Source organism: Sapajus apella, unplaced genomic scaffold (assembly GCF_009761245.1).
Source record: "Sapajus apella isolate SASKATOON/1434 unplaced genomic scaffold, GSC_monkey_1.0 scaffold11, whole genome shotgun sequence".
Taxonomy (NCBI): domain Eukaryota; kingdom Metazoa; phylum Chordata; class Mammalia; order Primates; family Cebidae; genus Sapajus; species Sapajus apella.
The window spans coordinates 25,390,154-25,411,840 of NW_022436951.1; the positions used below are offsets into that span (position 1 = coordinate 25,390,154).

General features: G+C 42.1%; 1 protein-coding gene across 1 annotated transcript in view; it reads left to right on the forward strand.

Moving 5' to 3' along the window:
• The window catches only part of RETREG1 (reticulophagy regulator 1), a 141,018-nt gene that overhangs the window by 43,927 nt on the left and 75,404 nt on the right, over nt 1–21,687 (forward strand). Inside the window, exons 2-3 of the mRNA XM_032279068.1 lie at nt 1,206–1,312; nt 8,117–8,147. Coding sequence (XP_032134959.1) covers nt 1,206–1,312; nt 8,117–8,147 — 138 coding nt within the window. The remainder of the gene's footprint in view (nt 1–1,205; nt 1,313–8,116; nt 8,148–21,687) is intronic.

The window sequence follows — 21,687 nt, forward strand, 5'->3', positions numbered from 1 at the left end:
GATCTGCCCGCCTCGGCCTCCCAAAGTGCTGGGATTACAGGCTTGAGCCACCGCGCCCGGCCCATTTCACTTCTTTATAAACACAACCCCAAAAAAGCACTGCAGCGTTTGTACGCTGCTCATGGTCAAGGATTTTTAGTTTCCCTCCAGAGAGGAGGTAGACAGATAGCAAAAGGGGAGCATGATCTTAAAGAGTTAGCAAACTGGATCTTTAATAACCGCTGATTTTTTTTTTTTTTTTGAGATGGAGTCTTGCTCTGTCGCCAGGCTGCAGTGCAGTGGCGTGATCTCAGCTCACTGCAACCTCCACCTCCCAGGTTCAAGCGATTCTTCTGCCCAGCCTCCCAAGGAGCTGGGACTACAGGCATGTACCACCACGCCCAGCTAATTTTTGTATTTTTAGTACAGACAGGGTTTCACGATGTTGGCCAGGATGGTCTCAATCTCTTGACCTGGTGATCTGCCCGCCTCAGCCTCCCAAAGTGTTCGATTACGTAAATGAAAATACTAGACAGGACGGGGAGTAAAGGCCTCAGCAGTGCAGCCCCTTCCTGTTTCTTACAGCAGCCTTTACTCACCGTCCTGTCTTGCATTTTGGGAACAATATTTTGGTCCATCCCTGAGATAGCAAATCCTCTGCCCAAAATTAGAGGGTAGAGCAGAAAGCTTAGCACAAAAGTGCACAGGCTCAGACACTTTTATTTTCTGACTTTGATCCCTATTAAATAACTTTCATGCAGTCACATGGGGTGATTTCAAAAAATGAAATCATGCCGCGTGCTGTGGCTCACGCCTGTAATCACAGCACTTTGGGAGGCCGAGGTAGGTGGATCACTAGAGGCCAGGAGTTCATGATCAGTCTGGCCAACATGGCGAAGCACCGTCTCCACTAAAAATACAAAAATACCGTCTCCACTAAAAATACAAAAATGAGCCAGGTATGGTGGCACACGCCTATAATCCCAGCTACTTGCAAAGCCAAGGCAGGAGAATCACTTGGACTTTGGAGGCGGAGGTTGCAGTGAGCCAAGGTCGTGCCACCGCACTCCAGCCTGAGCAACAGCGTGAGACTGTGTCTCGAGAAAAACAAAAAAGTGAAATCATTATTGAATGCACTTTTTGTTTCTGTGGCAGGAGGTGAACCTAATATTAAATAGGTTAAAAGTCCTCAAGCTGAAATACTGATTTGTGTTTCGCTGTTGCAGGTTCCTTGCATTGACTCCATGGAGAGTGTATCACCTGATTTCAGTCATGTTACTTGGGCGTGTTATTATGCAAATAATAAAGGATATGGTGTTGTCTAGAACCAGAGGTAAGGAAACTCACATTTTATTTATATGGTATTTAATTTTCTAGACCATTTCTGATATTTGTGTAGGCATGTTAACTAATTCATCCTTTGAACAGGAGCAAATAAGGCTTTGACTTAGCTGTTTTCAATATGATAATTTATTGAGTTGATGTTGTCTTTTTTTTTTTTTTTTTTTGAGACGGAGTTTCGCTCTCATTAGCCAGGCTGGAGTGCAATGGCACGATCTCAGCTCACCGCAGCCTCCGCCTCCTGGGTTCAGGCAATTCTCCTGCCTCAGCCTCCTGAGTAGCTGGGATTACAGGCACGTGCCACCATGCCCAGCTGAGTTTTTGTATTTTTAGTAGAGACGGGGTTTCACCATGTTGACCAGGCTGGTCTCGATCTCTTGACCTTGTGATCCACCTGCCTCGGCCTCCCAAAGTGCTGGGATTACAGGCTTGAGCCACTGCGCCCGGCCCTGATGTTGTCTTTATAGCTACTGCTTCTGGGCAAAAGGTTTGTGTGTGCTGGTTTTTCTCTTGGCCTTAAGAGCTATTTAAAATACCACTTTGGTATTTAAGTAGGCTGCAGTGAGGATAACAGTTAAATATTTATTACATCTCATGTGATGAAACTGGGCCACTGGAAAATGGACTAGTTTATGTAAAAAATTTCTCTGCCTCAGTGAAGAAAAACAACTAATTCAGAGTTTAAAAACAAGTGATGGTTAAATAAATTTAAAAAAATGAGTTGATAATGAAAAATGAATTAATTTTAACATTTTAAGAGCAAGAGCTTGGTTTTAAAAAAAAATTTTTGTTTGGGGTGCTTTTTGAGTAATTTAACTGCATTACAAATCTGACTCAAGCCTTTTACATATTTGGAGGGGCCTCTTTTACCAATGTTTGAGCTAGTTTTTGTAAACTTGGAAAAAGTCCTCCTGGGAATAATTAAGCCCCATAAACCTAAATGTAATAATAAGATAGATTTTATCAGAAATAGTCACGAGGAGGTTACAAAAGATGGATTTAATTTCACTAAATGCACTCCATGTGGAGGGACGCTTTTGGTGGAGATCTGAGTGGACTGATGCTCAGAGAACTGCCTGGATTCTATTCCTGGGAGGGTTATTGAGGCCCGCCCTGTGGGAGGCACCCATGTCCTCCCTGATGGCAGCTAGAAAGCAGGGATGTAAGCTGGTACGGGTTTGCTATCATGGTGTACAAGGGATCTGCTTAAAATCCAGTTATGTTTTAAGTCTCTACAGTTTTTAAAGCAAGTCATCAAGTAAGCCATCTCTAGATTGTTTGACTTTCTGTGTTTTCAGGTTTGAAGATACTTCATTTTCAGCATTCTGGGAAGGCAAACAAATTTAGTTTTGTTCACTTTGTTCTTTTCACGAATCTGTGGATTTTAGCTGTCTTCTTCAGCGCATTCTTCCTTCTCTGACCTTTTTCCCTCTCTCCATCGTCTCTTTCCTTTTTTGTGTTTCAGGGAACAGACACCTAACCCCCCAATTTCAGCTCAAACAGGCGCTTGTTCTGATACTTACACATGTATCAAGGCCACCTGGAGGTGGGGCATCTCCTTGCATTAGGGCTTCATGCCAGAGTTGGTCAGTGGATCAGTCCGTGGCAATCCTTATTTATCTGCCTTGATTCATATCTGATAGAGGAGAGCCTGTTTTTCCTGACTAGACTTTGTAATATTTTCACCCTTCAGGAACTCCCTCAGGGAAATCTCAGGAGATAAAGCCGATCATAAATTTTATCTGCAACCATTTTGGCTTGGTAGAGTAAGCCAAACGTGGACTCAGGAAGCAAACTGAGCAACTTAGTGTTTCAGCGTGCATCAGATTTGGCCCTAGTCTGTGCACAAGTTATAAGGAATAGACGTGTGTAGAAGGCCAAAGATAAAGCTGAAAGACTTGACAGCTGTTCTTTCCTCTCTCCAGGCCCTTTACACACAGATCGTTTCCACTGTCAATTCATGGGCTTGATATTCATGCAGATGTGGAAATTTCTTACTCACAAATTGCAGGAAACCTTTACCTTGCAAGGATTCAGTCCTTGGAAAACAATTAAGGTGGCAGAGTTGAAAGAGCGCCAGCCTAGAGTCTCATCTTTGAGCTAGCTGATTCCATTTCCTGCCTGTGGAGACGCCCCATGATAGACTGCATTTGTTTCTGTGGCTGTTGTAATAAATCACCACAGACTTGGCGTGTCATAACAGTAGAAACGTCTTCTCTTAAAGTTCTGAAGGATGGTAGTCCAAAGTCAGTGTCACCAGGCCCAAATCAAAGTGTTGGTAGGGCTGCCCTCCCTCTGGAGTCCCTGGAGAAGGATCCGTTCCTTGCTTCTTGCAGCTCCTGGGGGTTGCAGCATTCCATGGCTGGCAGCCACATCACTGCAGTCTCTGCTTTCACGGTCACCTGACCTTCTCTTCTGTCTATGTCAAATCTTTCTGTCTTCCTTTTGTAAGTACACTTGTGATTGCATTTGAGGCCTACCTAGATAATTCAGTATGATTTTCTCATCTCACATTTGTTAACCTAATCCTATCAGCAGAGACCCTTTGTCCATATGAAGTGACAATCACGGATTCCAGGGATTGCAGCTTGATATCTTTGTGAGCTATGAGTCAGCCTCCTATACCATCTGAACCTCTCTGACGTGTAAAATGGCAGAAACCATCCTCATTCCACAGGGCTTTATAAGAGGGCAATCAAAGCATCAAATAGAAGTGCCTTCGGCACAGTAGCCGTCTACTTTGCCCAGCTGACATATCATCAGGGTCACATGGGGTTTATGCCTTCCTGGGTCAGTCCGTGTTGAGCTCTTTTCTGTGCTGATGCCCATTCTGGGTGCTGGGCTCCCCTTGGGGAAGCAGTCCCAGCTGGCCTCTGTCCAGGTAGAGCCTCCCCTCAGTCCTGTACATCAGGCCTTTGCCCAAGGCCAGGCTTTGAGTCTTCACCGGATGACATTGCCCTAAGTGTAGCATTTCTACTGCATGAAGAATTTAAAAAAAAAAAATAGGAAAGATTCCTCTGTCTTCCTAGAGCTCTGTAGTCTGTGCTGAAGAAGCCCTGGTGCCAGCTTCATCCTCCTTCAGTAGAGTCTCTTAGGACAAAGGCCCATTGGGGAGCCCTGTGAATAGTTGGCAGCAGCCCCATCCCACAGGCCTCCTAGTGCAGGGCACTGCTGCGATGAATCAGTCTCTGCAGGGGACAGTTTGGCTTCACATTAGATCCAGATGCAGTTACGGTAACTCTGTGGCTTCAATCAGAGCTGCCGGCTGCTCTTGTTAGATGCCCCGGCTTACAGCAACAGCAGTGGCAACGAAAGGACAACCAAGTCAGCAGTGCTCTCCCCTCCCTCTCTTCCAACTTCTCTGCGTCCCATGTTTTCTCACTAAAAGTATGAAATTTTATTGTTGAGAGTTTGAGTTTAATTGTATCCTTCCCCCAGTTATTATATTTGTTTGATTCTCTCATAAAATTTTAAGTGTACAGTATTGTTATCTGTGCATGTTGTTGTATGGCAGATGCCTAGCACGTTTTCATCTTTGATGACTGTAACTCTGTTCCTAGTGAACAGCCAAGTCCCCCTGTCCCCTGTTCCCCCTTCCTCCAGCCCCTGGCAGCCACCATTCTACTTTCTGTGTCCATGACTTTGACAACTCCTAGTTGTTATCTTTGAAACCATCTTAGGTGCTTAATACGAAATAGATGGACCAGGCCGGGTGCGGTGGCTCATGCCTGTAATCCCAGCACTTTGGGAGGCCAAGGAGGCAGATCACTTGAGGTCAGGAGTTTGAAACCAGCCTGGCCAACATGGTAAAACTTCATCTCTACTAAAAATACAAAAATTAACCAGGTGTGGTGGTGGGTACCTGTAATCCCAGTTACTCAGGAGGCTGAGACAGGAGAATCACTTGAACCTGGGAGGCGGAGGTTGCAGTAAACAGAGATCATACCACTGTGCTCCAGCCTGGATGACAGAGCAAGACTCTGTCTCAAAAAAAAAAAAAAAAAACAGTGATACCTTCTTGTGAGTGAATCTTTGTGAAAACTGTGGGAGCCCGTGCCTATTTTGTATTGCCTGTGAACATCTCTCGCTGTGATGGATTTCTCTCTCTCCCTCTTTCTCTCTCCTTGCTGTGTACCTTGAGTGTGTGCTTCCCTGCGTGCTCTGGGGAACTCTTCTGTGGCCTGGAAAACTCCTTCTGCATCCTGAAACATTTCCTTGACTGGCTTCTTTCTCTCACTGAGGTAGAACCGGTCATTTCTGCCCCCAGCTTTCTTTTCTTTTCTCTCTCTCTCTCTCCTTTCTTTCTTTCTTTTTTTAGAATTGGGGTCTCACTCTGCTGTTCAGGCTGGAGTACAGTGGTGTGATCGTAGCTTATTACAGCCTCGAGCTGCTGGGTCAAGTGATCCTCCCACCTCAGACTCCCGAGTAGCTAGGACTACAGGTGCATGCCATCACACTTGACTAATTTTCTTTTTTAAGTTTTTGTAGAGATGGAGTCTTGCTTTGTTGCCCAGGCTGATATCAACTCCTGGCCTCAATCTATCCTCCCGCTTTGGCCTCCCAAAGCACTGGGATTACAGGTGTGAGCCAGTGTGCCTGGCCCCCAGCTCTCTTGAAGATCTCTAGCTACTGCCCTGTGCTGTGGGAGGAGGGCTTAGTGGGTGGCCCTGTGGCTCCCCACAACCACCTGTGGAGCATCTGCAACCACTGCTGCTTTATACTTTCCTTCCTGTGAAATCTACACTGTCCATTGATGCCTGGCCTCAGCACCTTGGTTGCTGTCAACTGTGGTCTCGGTAAGGATTGTGGCCTGTGAACTGTAGTCCTTCCTGCACTCCCCATTCTCTGTCATTCCAACTCGTACTCTGATAGCTTGTCGGATGGCCTGGATTTGGTTAGCCATCAGGTAGCCTCATCTTTGACCTTGGCCTTTGGAAGCACCGTGTCTTCAAGACCTGCAGAGTCTGAGAGTGAGTTCTCAGCGCACCCTCTCTTCATTCCTCACTGGCCTCTTGTGCCTGATGAACTAGCTCTTTGACTCTTGGATGGACTCCTTCCCTGCTAAGCCTCTTGCCACTTGTACAATTCCTCAGCCCTGTCTTTAGACTGATTTCCTCCCTCTACTTAGCGCGCTCCTGGTCCATGCTCAATGATTGCAGAGATGCTGTCCTTACCATTCTAAAGGTTCTTGTTTCCTTATCCATCAGCCATGCTCATTTCTTTACTTTTTACATAATGAAACAAACAAGCAAATGCCCATCCTTTACCATGGTCTACTTTCTCCACTCTTGGCTCCAGGGTTGTTAGAGAAGTGTCAGATGACAAGTTGAGTTGATGCTCTCCAACTTTCCGACTTTAGTTGAGACCTCACTATTGCTCAGTCCTCTGGGTTCGAGTTTTCAATTTGTTTTCATGTGCCACCTTCCTCCAACAAGTTTGAAGAAGCTTATTTGAAACATAAGCACAAAACTGTTCAAAAGAGGTCTAGAAGAGGAGCAAGAGTCTGACATGGTAACCATGGTAACCATTGATGGAGCAATAGATTTATCCTCATGCTTACTGGCAGCCAAGGCAAAAAGGGAAACCAGATCAATGACACAAATTTAATTATCTGAAAAAAAAAATGAAGCAAGCAGTTTCGAGAAACTTATTGCTGGAAGTAAAGGTTAAGAAGGATTTATCCCATAGATCTTTGATAGGGAATATTGAAAAACATAACAGACAACACTTTTGGCTCTTTTTTTTTGAGATGGAGTTTCCCTCTTGTTGCCCAGGCTGGAGTGCAATGACACGATCTCAGCTCACTGCAACCTCCGTCTCCCAGGTTCAAGCGATTTTCCTGCCTCGGCCTTCCTGAGTAGCTGGGATTACAGGCGCACACCACCACACTTGGCTAATTTTTTTTGTATTTTTAGTAGAGATGGGGTTTCTCCATGTTGGTCAGGCTATTCTTGAACTCCTGACTTCAGGTGATCTGCCTGCCTTGGCCTCCCAAAGTGCTAGAATTATAGGCGTGAGCCACCGTGCCCGCCACCTTTGGCTTTTTGTTAGATGGAAAATGCAGAAGCTTCCTCATGGTCATTTCTAACAGTGAACTGCATTAAAGCTGGTAGCTGGGAGTATAATATCAAGATATAGTCAAATAAAGGTGTTCATTGGAAAATTAAGAAAGCAAATATGTATATTAATATGTATGTGTGTGTGTGTGTGTGTGTGTGTGTGTGTGTGTGTGTGTGTTTTCTGTTCATTTCATTTGCACCTATATAAAAGTCAAAACATCTAAAGAATGAATGGATAAAAATCTCCTGTTTTCAGATAACAGTTCTCCTTTTGTCAGTACCATGTCAAGACTCACCTTAGATGTCACTTCTATTACTGGCACTTTTTGAGCAGCTGCATTTTCTGTCTTTCCTGAACTCAAATGGCGTGTGCCTCCCTCTTGTGTGGTTAGCTCCTATACCGCCTATCTTGGTTCATATTTACTTGTGCATATTTCATCTGCCCCAGAGGACAATGAAGTCCCCGAGGCAGGTTCCATGTATTATAGAGTATCCTGTCTCCCATGGTACCTACCCAAGTGTTTTACATGTAGAAGGGTCTTAATAAATATATGTAGACGAATTACCTGAATTTGTGGCAACGTGGTGCCAGAAGTATACACTGTTTGACTTGATGGTGTCCTGTGTGTTAAAGATCTGAGCATTCCACTTTAAATAGCTTGGGCGAGTTCTCAGTTGAGGCATCTTTCAGGAGAAAATGCCTCTGTTAAGTTTCACGTTCTGCTTCTCTGTTGCAGGTGCACAGTTGTGGAGAAGCCTCAGTGAAAGGTAGGGAACTTTCCTTCCGTTTGGGCTTCACGGAGGGAGGGTGAGGGAGGGGACTGAGCCACCAAGATGTAGCTCCGAAATAGAATTTTAGTGACAGGAATCTAAATCCAGGAATAATTTACCAGAGTGGGAAAATAAAGAAGTTACATGGAGGCCAAGGATAAAGTTGGGGCTCACTCTAGAAAGTGGTGTGTATCTTGCTGTGATACGGGAAACATGAATTTATGAGAATTGTAATGTGTGAGGATGTAGAAGGGAGGGGAGGGAGGAAGGCATTTTCTTTTGGGATTTCCGTTCAGACTTCATTTTTTGGATGTGAACAAAACTGCTGTGTTGGGATCACAGGGCTGCACACAGTTGGAGAAGGCTCCTGGAATGTTCTTGAGGGTCAGTTCAGTTCATGCTGCCAGTTCAGAGGACTGTAGGGTGGGGGGAACACAGGGATGGTGTGAGAGGCTGTGAGGTGCAAGAGATGCTCACCACTGCTGGGATCCTTGCCCAGCCCGAGGCAAACGTCACCTCTTTTTATGTAACGTCCACCATTCATTCATTCTATGGTAAAGAGGCTGATTCCAAATGGATAAGGAAAGGGCTGGGGCAGTTGATTGAGGGGACCACAGTGCACTCCACCAGCGGGGTGTGTGAGAGGCAGAAAAATGAGTGGAGTATGGGGGAATATTGCAGTAAAATGAATTTTTGTAGGAATTGATTTTTTAAATTTCTGCCTTAAAATATATTTGTATTCCTTAAAAAGGATGGCTGAGGAGCCTGACATGTATACAAGTGGACATGACGAAATGAATTGTGTGAAAGGGGGACAAAATAATGCCATGAAAAAATCTTATAAAAAAATCACCCAGGCTGGGCGTGGTGGCTCATGTCTGAAATCTCAGCACTTTGGGAGGCTGAGGTGGGTGGATCACCTGAGGTCGGGAGCTTGAGACCAGCCTCACCAACATGGAGAAACCCTGTCTCTATTAAACATACAAAATTAGCCGAGTGTGGTGGCACATGCCTTTAATTCCAGCTACTTGGGGAGGCTGAGGCAGGAGAATCACTTAAACTCAGGAGGCAGAGGTTGCAGTGAGCCAAGATCACACCATTGCACTCCAGCCTGGGTGACTAGAACAAAATTCTTTCTAAAAAAAAAGAATCACCCGGTATTTTATATAATGCGCCTTTGGAAGCTGTGCTTATGGAAATAAGGCTTATTTCAGCTGTAAGGTTCATTTCATGATCAATTTACAACGGCTTTCTTGTTTCTTCATTTCAAATCCCAAATATTCATGGGCAGAATGCAGACTTGCCAAGAGACTCAGGAGAGAGGGTGACACTGGATATATGGAGAGAAACGTGATCCTTGGTGCTTCTCGCGGAGGTGGGGGGTGGCCTGGGAGGGGTGGGCTGGCCCCAGGGAGGAGCTGGCGCAGGTTCTGGCAGGCATCGGTCTTGCCCCATGCTCTGATCTGTGTGCTGTGCACAAGCAGGTTAAGGTTCTCTTTCTATTTTATAGAAACTTGCTTGTGGGAATGTCAAGATAGAATTCTAGATTACTCTTATGAGATAGGGAAACAGCCAAGTGTTTGGAATTGATTAAAATGTGTTTTGGGTTTTGCTGTCTCTCTGCTTCCATGCTTCCCCTGCTTTTTCTACATTGTCATCTTTTAGGGAAAGCATTTAAGTCAAAAACTGTAAGAGAATGTCTCAGCTGGAAATTGGATCTGCATTATGCATTATAATGTTGGAAATCAGTAAAAGACATGTATGAAGACAAGGGATTTCATACATAGTTTGTTAAGTATGAGTTTCTAGAATTATTTTAAATTGCAGCTGTGCACAGGCAATAATTTTCTTTACTGATAGAGTTTTATCAGTAGTAAGGAGGAGGGTAAAGAAGAGAATGAACTGAGAATTTAAAATCTGATTCCTAAGCAGAAAATACATTTCTGACCCAGCAGTCTAGAGCAGATAAGAAATACTGCTTATGTTTAGATTTCTTTTAAAAATGAATAACGTAAAAGTTTGTATTCATGTAAGAAAATAATTTGTGTAATTGAAAACAGAAATTTAGGGCATGTTGTCTAATGGGTATGATGACATAATTTCTACAATCATGATAAAATATGTACAGTGACTCATTTAACAAAAGCTTCCTCTTTTCTTTTCCAGTATTTTAATTCACCCAACAAGTAAGATTTGAAATACATGAAAAAAAGATTTCTATTTTTAGTCTTTATGGATAGAAATAAAGATTAATTAAAAAAAACTTTTCAATAGAAAAACATTTCTATCTAGTAATATAAATACATTTTACCCACACAGATCATCTTCATAAATTAATTGGTTAATTTAGGAAATAATTTGATAAGAGATAGGAACTGGGATAGGGTGAGCATGGCTCTCATTTTTGTTTGCCAGATCCATGTATGTTAAAAACATTTATGGGCCAGGTGTGGTGGCTTACATCTGTAATCCCAGAAATTTGGGAGGCCAAGGTGGGCAGATCGCTTGAGCCCAGGAGTTTGAGACCAGCCTGGGTAATGTAGGGAGACCCTGACTCTACAGTAAACACAAAAATTAGCTGGGCATGGTGTTGCATGCCAGTAATTCGAGCTACTTTGGAGGCTGAGGTGGGAGAATCACTTGAACCCAGGAAGCAGAGGTTGCAGTGAGCAGAGATCACACCACTGCACTCCAGCCTGGGCAACAGAGTGAGGCCTTGTCTTAAAAATAACATAAAATAAAGACATTTACCTTGTTTCTACGGAAGTGTGTAGGCTCTGAGGAGTAATTCCTGCTAACTAAACCTCTAAGACAAAGATTTTAAATATGAGTGAAACGAATCGAGCTCCGCTAAGGAATTAAACTGTTCAGTGGGCTTGAATCCTGCATTAATTGGTTCTCTCACACAGGCATGATTATTTTTTTTTCCATGCTTTTATTTTAAAAGCAAGATTCTGATATACATAATGAATCTTTGTAAAAATTCACCAATGGTGGCTGAAATCCTGTCAACTTTCAGCCCAATACAATACAAATCCACAGTTATAATGCATAAACGATTCAAAATTAAAGTTTATAATGGAAATGTCAACAAGTCGTAACTACTACACGTTACTACTGATGGGTTCTACTGTACTTGAACCAGGCACAGCACATTTTTAAAAACAGCTTTAGATTTACAGAAAATTGAGAAGGTAGTACAGACTTTCCATACACTCCCCTACCCCTGGAAACAGTTTCCCCCATTAATAGCATCCTACATTGGTGTGGTACATCTGTTACAATTAACAAAGCAATAGCGAATTCATTCTTAATAACTAAAGTCCGTGCTTTATTCTGATTTCCTTAGTTCTTAGCTGATGTCACTTTTGTGTTCCAGGATCCTGTCTAGCATCCCACACTGCATTTATTTGTCATGTCCCTTTAAACTCCTCTTAGCTGTGCCAGTTTTTGAGACTTCCCTTGTTTTGGTTGATAGGGGCCGTTTTGGGGAATACTAGTCATTGATGCCCCCTCTTGAAAATTTGTCTGATGTTTTTCTAATGATTAGATTGTGGGTATGTGTTTTTGGGAGATAAACCTCAGTGGCAAAGTGTCATTTCCATCATCCTATCAAGGGTACAAGCCATCAACATGTGTTATGGCTGAAGTAGTGTGTCAGGCATCTCCAAGTTGGTTTTCTTAAGCAGGAGAATCTATTGGGGAAACTGAATTAAGATCTGAAGGCTGTTGGGAAGACTGAGTTAAGATTTGAAGGCTGTTGATGAGAACAGAGCCAGTGATTTGGAAGTTTGCTGAAAATGGCACCCTTAAGGCACACAGGGTCTAGGCCTGTGTGCTGGGTCTAGCCTTGGGGCTGGCTGTTTGGGACCCACGTTCTAGTCCTGCCCGCCACAGATCTTCTGGGCTGCCTTGGGTAAGTGTCTTAAGCTTTCTATGCCTGGGTTACCTCATTTGTGAGGCAAGGAAATTGATGCTTTCTCTCTAATGGCGGTTGGGGGAAGATGAGACAAGTGGAGCTAGTGCAGTTTCAGAGGATTTAAAAAAGGATTTCATGCTCTTTGACTCAGAGTTTTTTCAGATTTACTGATAATCAGTTTGACTGGTCAAGGTATTATCTCCCCTTCTTTCCTGCACCCACAACCCTTCTAATGCATCCAAAATTTGCATGTGAGAAGTTCTGCTGTGTGCTTTCTCTTAATTCAGAAGCTGTTTGAGTGTCTAATAATTATTTGGAAAAAATATTAGCACAGCAGAACCAAAGGACATACTTGGCTAACTGTTAGGTTTGGTCAGAGACTGAGTAGCTATCTATTTTAGGGCTTTTGTTGGGAAAAAAAGTCCTAACAAAAGCTTCCTCTCCTTTGGGGAAGTGCTCACATGCCCCAGAGAAGGCAGGCTATGGAAATACCATTTATAGGAAGGGTTTCATTCATTCTAGAATTGCCTAGGTGAATATCCAGGTACAACTGACTTTCATCCTGGTCCCAGCCCTACAGCTCGTGGTCCTCCCGACTTCACTTCTCTTTGGGCCTCAGTTTTTCCTCTGCGTAGTGGGAGGTACAAGTGAACAGTTGCAAGTATCCCACACAGCCTGTATGATGTACGATGTAGGTATGTGATGTGTATGATGGTGCAATTTGAGGGATTTATTGTCCCTCTCATATTGTTGTCTTTTTATGCTAACTTACACCAAAGGGATACTTTCCTCTGTGTGTCCACTGCGGTTTCTAATGTGTAACGCTATTCACCACATTGGAGATGTGAAATTAAATACTGATTCCTTGAATTTCTTTGATGATGTCGTATGTTGTCTGCAGTGATTCTTAGCATCTGGCTCTAGGTAGTGCTTATATTTTTAACACTGAAAAATTATAAAACACTTTATTTCCAGGATAAAATACAGTGACTGAGAAGTAGATCTTTGGAGGCAGAGAGAGGTGTTCTTTTGCTCATGTGAGCCATGGGGGATTAGGGTTTTTTCACCTCCATGTTCATAGGTGCTGTGCTCAGAAACCTCCCTTCACATGGCAGGAGCTAGAAATCACCTCCAACTGCCCTTTGGCTGCACAACTGAGATTCTCAGGCTAGCCAGCAAGGCTTAGTTTTTCCTCTTTCTGGCATTGGGCTAGATCTCAGAATAAGCCAAGCCTTCTTTCGGTGGGGGTTCAGGACCTTTAAGAAGCATTCCTAGTATTAATTTCACTGTTAAAAAAGTGGATCAAATAGTGAATCATTCATCACTAATGGTGCCATTTTTTTTTTTTTCAGACTGGGTTTCACTCTTGTTGCCCAGGCTGGAGTGCAGTGGCGTGATCTCAGCTCATTGCAACCTCTGCCTCCCGAGTTCAAGCGATTCTCTTGCTTCAGCCTCCCAAGTAGCTGGGATTACAGGCATGGCACCACCACACCTGACTAATTTTGTATTTTTAGTAGAGATGGGGTTTCTCCATGTTGGTCAGGCTGGTCTTGAACTCCCGACCTCAGGTGATCCACCTGCCTCGGACTCCCAAAGTGCTGGGATTACAGATGTGAGCCACCGTGCCTGGCCTCATGGTGACTTTGTTAAGCTTTTATATTGAGAAATAACTTCGTCTTTCCTTCCCTACAATCCTAATGACTTGTTATATATTTCACAAACTATTATTTATTCTTTTGGAAAAACTGCTTTTGTCAACTACACTAAGCTTAAAATATTTCCTTCAAAATTTAGCATGAAGATGGCAGTAGATGTGTATGTACACTTATGCAGGTGTGGTTTTTCTGGATGTTTAGAGAGTATTCATAAAGTTCACAAATGTTATACTGAGCATAATATTAAACCCAGAGTCTGATTTTTGATGGCCTCATCAACAATCAAAATTAGATAACTTTAATCATATGCCATTCACATGTCAGTGTTTGTACCTGGAAAATTCATTTGTGAAAATGTGGTTCTCAGTGGGGGTGTTCTGAGAAGGGTCCATACTTGACCTATTTCTTTAATAAACACTAACTCTACAATCTGTGAATAGGATTTAGGCGGAGCTGTCTGTCAATGGAACCAAATTGACATCCTTTGGTTCATTTCTAGTACTGAATTGAAATCTGATTGGTAGTATTACAATAGCTTTTCCTCTCTGCATGAAACTGTAGCATTTGATTAAATCAAATCCTCTTAACAAATGAGAAAGTATGTATGTGGCCTTTTCTGTGTGCACGGCACCCTTTAAAAACATAAAATTGTTTTCATTTTGGCCAGGTTTTTCTAAGTATGAATAAATTAGAAAGAAGCAACTTTATATACAACAAATCATTCAAAATTTCTTTAATAGTTGGTACATTATAACTCAGATTAAGAAGTTATTCTCAACATAAATCTTGTTTTATTGTTTGTTGCCAATTTAAAGAAAACAATTTTTTCCTTGGCATCTAAAGCATGAAACTTGAAAATTATGGCTGAGAGCTAGGGATTTCCTGACAGATATTTCAGGAATCCAGATGCCCCTAGCAGTGTGCTGTCTACAGAAAGTGGATGGGGCTTCCCAAGCTTGCAGCTGGGCCATTGCATCTGCTGGCCTCACCTTGAGCTGATTCTTCAGAGGCAGAGCACAGATTTCACAGGGTCAGTCTTTCTAGAGCCAGCAGGGATTAGCAAGGGAGTCGTGAGTTTTTTTTGCCTCCAGCTTGGTCAGATCGTGGGAGTCCTCAGCCCTTCTCCCTCTCAGACTCTCAGGGGGAAGCAGTTGTGTGTTCCTGATTCTTGCAGTGAAATGCTCTTTTGTTTTGTGGCCTTCCAGATAACTGGCAGTGAAAATGCTCTAGCTGGTTGTATGCTTTCAAGAAGCGGCAGGGGACGGGGCGGGGGGGGCGGGGCGGGGGCGCGGAAGGTGAAAGGAGTCAAGAATCTTTGGTTATAAAACCCAAGTCCTTGATATTCACCCAGCTTATTGGCCCAGAACAAACTGGAGCACTTAAATTAGAGATGTCTAACACATTAATTTCTTGAGCACAACATTATGTCACTTTTAAAAGTAAAAAGTCATCTAGTGTTTGCCAAATTGTCTCCTCTGATGAATGGAACTTAGTGAGAAAAATGCATTTTTTATATATATGACTCATATATTCATTTATATCAAACTTGCCTGGAATTCCCAAATAAAAAGCATTAAATATTTACCTGATAGCTTAAGAGGTCTAATCTCTCAGCATGTTAAGTGTAACAGTAATTCTGACATTCATGTGTTGAAACTACTGGACTTCCCACTTTGAATTTGTTCTAATGTGTCTTAAAGTCACCTAACTTGCACTTCATAATCTTATGTCTGTACCCTGTAACTTGTACAGTAAAACTTGAACCTTGTTAATAAGATATCGTATTTGAAAGCTATATTTTTTGGTTTTGTGTTCAGTCACAACTATAGACGGAGAGCTACATCTCTATGAGTTTTAAAAGAAAATCTTGCTGTGACAGATACATTGGTGTCTTAGTCTGTTTTGTGTTACTATAACAGATTATCTGAGACTGGGCAATGTATAAAGGAAATACATTTATTGCTTATATTTCTGAAGGCTGAGAAATCCAAGGTCGGGGGCGGGCATCTGTTGAGAACTTTCTTGCTGTATCATCTCATGGTGAAGATGGAAGGGCAGGAGAACCCGAGAGAGCAAAAAAGGGCCAAACTCTCTTTGTTGTTGTTTGTTTTATTTTTTTAAGAGACAGAGTCTTGCTCTGTCACCCAGGCTGGAGTGCAGTGGTGCAATCATAGTTTACTCTAGTGTCAAACTCCTGGGCTCAAGCGGTCTTCCTGCCTCAGCTCCCTGAGTAGCTACGACTACAGCCATGCACCATCACGCTCAGCTCAAACTCACTTTTATTTTTTTCATTACTTTTTTTCTTATTTATTTTCAATTTCTTTTTTTAAATTTTTGCTTTTTCTTTCTTTTTTTTCTCAAACTCACTTTGATAACAAGCCACTGTCATGATAACTAACCGACTCCTGCTATAAAAACATTAATCCATTCGTGAAGGCAGAACCCCCATGTCTTAATCACATCTTGATATCATCATGATGGCAATTAAATTTCAACATGAGTTTTGCGGGGGACGTTCAAACCATAGCAATTAGATTAAATGAAAACTCATCCCTCAAAAGGATCACTTAAATTCAGAATATGAGGAAACATATGCATTATGTGTAAGCATATCTGTGCTTGGGTCAGTCTTTGGCTGAAGAGGCCTAGGCCAGCCTGGGAACTAAGTGCCAGTCTTACAGTCTGTACCCTGCCAAAATCAAAACCCGAATAGGCCTTTTATTCCTCTTTTCAAAAATAATAATTGAGCACAATTCTGCAGTCATATATTGCACAATGGAGAGTCAAAGCCCTTTTCTTCCCCTCTCAGAAGAAAGAACGGATCTATTCATTGAAATAGCATGCCTTAACCAGCGCTGCTGGGATCTGGTCTGAAAGTTTCTGCAAGTTCTACATGCAGTTTCCAATCTGTGGTTACTTTTTTAAAGTTGTGCATTGAAAATTAGTTCCATTGAAGACAAGTGTGAAACAAGGGGATGGAAATAGGTTTTCAAGCTGTTTTGGAAAAAAAGGATATGGAGAACTGTATTTATTATTTCTCACCATCAGTGATGTACCTACATAAAAAATTATGAGTTTTTAAGAAAGTCTCATGCTGAACACTTAAGGGCCACGCTTTTCTCTGAAGAGTCTGTCTAACTCAATTAAGTACATGCCTAGAATGTAAGTTCAAGGGAAGAGCCTGCTAGGAAATTGATGTGGATCTTCAGGACAGCAATGGATATATTTCTTGAGGCATTAAAAATAAAATGATGGCCAGGTGCAGTGGTTCACACCTGTAATCCTAGCACTATGGGAGGCTGAGGTGGGCAGATCACTTGAGGTTAGGAGTTCAAGACCAGCCTGGACAACATGGTGAAACCCTGTCTCTACTAAAAATATAAAAATTAGCCAGGCATGGTGGTGGGCACTTGTATTCCTAGCTACTTGGGAGGCAGGAGAATCACTTGAGCCTGGGAGGTGGAGGTTGCAGTGAGTCAAGATGGTGCCACTGTACTGCAGCCTGGGTGACAGAGCAAGACTCCATCTAAAAAAAAAATAAAATGAAACAAACAGTGCATGTAATATTCTAGTTGCTCCATTGACAATGGTGATACATTTTCAGACCTGTTCCTGATTGCATGTTCCTTCCACAGGTAACATGTTCTCCTTAAATTCAGATTTGTCAAGTCAAAACATAGAAAACGAGGGGATCCAGGATTTTGTGGGTCTGGCAGCAGTGGACATTAGGTAGCTCATAAATGACATAATACGTAATACTCAGGACTCCCGAAGCAAAAGGCACTCAATGTTATATTTTCTTTTATTTTTCCCCCCCATTTATTTATTTTATTGCATTTTAGGTTTGGGGGTACATGTGAAGAACATGCAAAATTGTTGCATAGGTACACACATGGCAGTGTGATTTGCTGCCTTCCTCCCCATCACCTACATCTGGCATTTCTCCCCTTGCTGTCTCTCTCCAGCTCCCCACCCTATTTTTTCTTATAATTTATAATTTTTGTTGTTCAGGATTGTTTTTGACATTCCTTTAAGTTAATGTAATTTTACGACAATCTGATTGAACGTGAGTTCAATCACCCATTTTTCATTATTTTGGGGCTACTTCATCCTTGCTTAATCAACAGTGTTTCCTGTGGCAGTGCCTTGGCTCTGCACAGCTGCTTGATAACAAATGAAAGGAAAAACTCTGATGGCTTTATCAATGTTTTCAGATTCTCATAACCCCAAGCTTATTAGGTTTGATGAGTGAAGTTCATTTATAAATATGTAAAATAACTAGGCTAGAATAATTGTTACCTAATAACATATTTGCTTCAATACATTTAAATTATAAAAGAATGATTAGTAGTTAACATTTCTCACAACTCACCCTGTCCTGTATTGAAGTTATATGAATGTAAATTAAGATTTTGCAGGTGGTTAGAAATCTATTTCCCTATTATTTATTTATTTATAGTCCCCAAACATTGTTACTTGTCATATTTGCCTAGTAGCATTTATAAAATAACTTTAATTTTTCCCCTAATTGTAAAGGTAATACAATGCTAATTTAGGAAATCAAAAATAAAGGAAACTACAAAGAAGAATGCCCAAATCACTTAGAGACCCATCAACTAGAAATTAAACCCACTTTCCAATTTTTAGTTTATTTTCTTGCAGTCTTTTTGTAGAATTACGTATGTGTTTGTTCATTTGTCCATCCTTTCAACAGATGTTTACTGAATACCTTTATTGCCAGATCATCTTCTCAGCATTTGCGAGAGGAAAAAAATGTAAAAACAGGCCAGGTGTGGTGGTTCATGCTTGTAATCCCAGCACTTTGGGAGGCTGAGGTGGGCAGATTGCCTGAGCTTAGGAGTTCGAGACCAGCCTGGCCAACATGGTGAAACCCCGTCTCTGTTAAAATACAAAAACATAGCCAGGTGTGGTGGTGCATGCCTGTAGTCCCAGGTACTTGAAAGGCTGAGGCAGGAAAATCACTTGAGCCCGGGAGATGGAGGTTGCAGGGAGCCAAGATTGCACCACTGCACTCCAACCTGGGTGACAGAGCGAGACTCTGTCTCAAAAAATAAAAATAAATCAATAAATCAACAAATAACAGACAAACAACTTTGTCCTTCTACAGTTTATGTTCTAGGGAGTGAGTCAGAAAATAATTACTGCAATATATAATGTTAGATGTTGAACTGGGCTTAGTGGCAACAAAAGCAGGAGAGGTGGGTAGGGAGTGGAGAGGGGCCGGGGAGAGTCCGGTCTGTGATCTGGTGCTCAGGAAAGATATTACTGCAGATTTTTGAGCAAGAACTTGAAGGAGGTGAGGTTGCAGATCGTGTCTGTATGAGGAGCTTCTAGGCAGCAGGAACTGGGTGTGCAAAGGCCCCGAGGCCGGGGCTTGTGTGCGGGTGACTGTTGTGTTATACTAGTGAGTTTTGTTTTATTTGTTATTGGTGGTATGTATCCCTAGTGAATGGGATCAGTAGAATATTATGTAGCCAATAAAGATCATAATGTAGAAGAATATATAGGGACATGAAAGGTCATCCTTTATTGTTAATTTTTTTTTCAAAAATTGTAGATTTAAAGTGTGATCTCACACGGGGCACCAGCTGTGACCTCCGTCACATCGGGGTTGCCTCCTGAGACGTTGATCACCACCTGTGGAGGTCTGTCCTGCAGACCCTGACTCAACGATGGATGAATGAATGCACTCTCACACCCATTTCAGTGGTTCAGGTGGGCTAGGGATGGTCGTTGGCTGCTTTCAGAGGGCAACTGTAGCCAATTGACCAAGACCCCCATCGCATCCTCACATTTTGTTCAGTAAAGATTTTATAACAGAGGCTCTAAGTCAGCACATAATTAACATGATTAAAAGAGTGGTTTTATGAATGATAAAAGCGTTAGTTTCTGGGGCCCAGAGTAAACACTATTAATGGGTAATTCCCCTTTGGTCTCCCTCTGCGAGGCACATCCAGCGCAAAGTTTCCATGAGCAAACCGAGTGAGACAAAGGGATGTGGGGTAAACAGACTTCACTGGGAAAGCTGCTTATTGTCTCTGTCTTTCCCTATGCGAATATAATTGAGCCGGCTGCCTTCAGCCTGTCCCAATAAAACCTTTTGGCCTTCCAAAAGAGACTATAATCTATAACTTTCCCTGACATTTTTCTAATATTTTGCCAGCCACCCCGAGTGCATCTCAACATGAATGTAAGAGCAGTGAGGTATAAGCGCAGTACATCACAATTGTATGCTGGCACATAAAACGTAGTTATCTCAGGGTGAGGGGAATATTAGTGTTTTTTATTTTCTTGATTTTGTTCACCCTTATTACATTTTTTTCTATAATGAACATTCTTTTATCAAAAGGGGAAACAAAAGACATTCAATGAAAAGGATCATGTCCCAGCAGGCAGAGTGAATATGGGGAGGTGACACCCAGCACTCACAGGCAGCAGCGCCCAGCATTTAGTTCACCGGAGTGCCCGGGGCTCTGGCTCCTGAGCTGCTGTGCAAAGGCAGGCTCTAGTTACAAGGAGAGAGACTGGCAGGGCCCAGTCATGGGAATTAAAGGTCAGGGACAAAGTCCAGAGAAACAAGTGGGGCTCAACGGAGAGGTTCCAGCCTCAGAAATGTCAGCATCATTCCAGGTGGGGCCCAGCCAGGCCGAGTGTCTTTTAACAGAAAGTCTCACAGGATTGGGTGAAGAAAAATGATTAATTTCCAAGGCCAGGTGGGATCAAAGTTCTTACATTCTTGCTTTCTGAGGCTCAGAGGCAAGCTCAAAGTTGAGCCTCCAGATACAAGTGACAGGGTTGAATGAATATTCCAGTGACTTAGGTACAAATCCCAAAATGTTTCAAGATTTGGAAACTCTTTCCATCTAGAATAAGATTGGAATTCTATCTTTGTGCTCCGAACTGTAGTCTTTGGACAATGTGAACAAGAAGGAGTTCAAGAGGTTATCGTGTTTTCTTTCAACAACCTATCCCTGGGTTCTGTCAGTGGCAGGGCTGTCTTCTGTCTGTCTGTCGGCCTACCTATGTGTGTTCCTTAGGTACATGTTAGTGATCATATTGAATATATTGAAGGATATTTGTAATATACACATAAGTTGTAAAACATTGTAATAAATGAATATACATGAACCTGTCATCCAATCAGGACCGATAGTCACTCTTCCCCTACCCCATCCTGCTGCCTGCCAGAAGCAGGCATGGTCCTGAATTTTGTGCCCCTCATTCATTTGCTTTTCAGAAAAACCCCACTTATATTTAAATGAAATATGAGTATCCATACATTTAAACAAACTCTAAATATTTATATTTAAATAAAATCTAAATATTTCTATCTAAACAAGGTATAAATGTTTATCTGTTCCAACAAAATATAGTTATATATTTAAACAAAATATGAATATTTATATATTTAAATTGCATGTGTATGTATCCCTAAAGTTTTTGTTTTTGAGGCGTATAAAAATGGTACCATATTTATGTACTCTTCTAGGACTAGCATCTTAACATTTTAAAAACAGTTTTTAAAAAGATCAGTTGTGTTGCTGTATATAGCTATAGTTCATTCACTTTTTGTGGTTGTACAATATTCCATCATGTGACTATTTCACAACTTATTTGTCTGCTGTTTTTTCACTGAACGTGGATTTTTTTTTCCCATGGTGCCCACTGTTTTTGTTTCTGAGTTTACTATATGGCAGTACAAATGGTCATTTAAAGGAAAAAGGTAAATGCCTAATGCGTAAAGTGACCAGTTTCCAAAGCCAGGATATTGTCTGTTTGAAAGATTGTGTAAAATCTATACCAGTCCATGGGTTGTGACACCTAGCATGGAAATATTCTTGGGAGTTCTTGGGAGGTTTTTCTGAGTCTTTATTCTGTGCACGCTCAGTGTGTTCTAGGGCTGGCTGCCACTAGAGGGGGTGTGAGCGATGGGACATGTTTC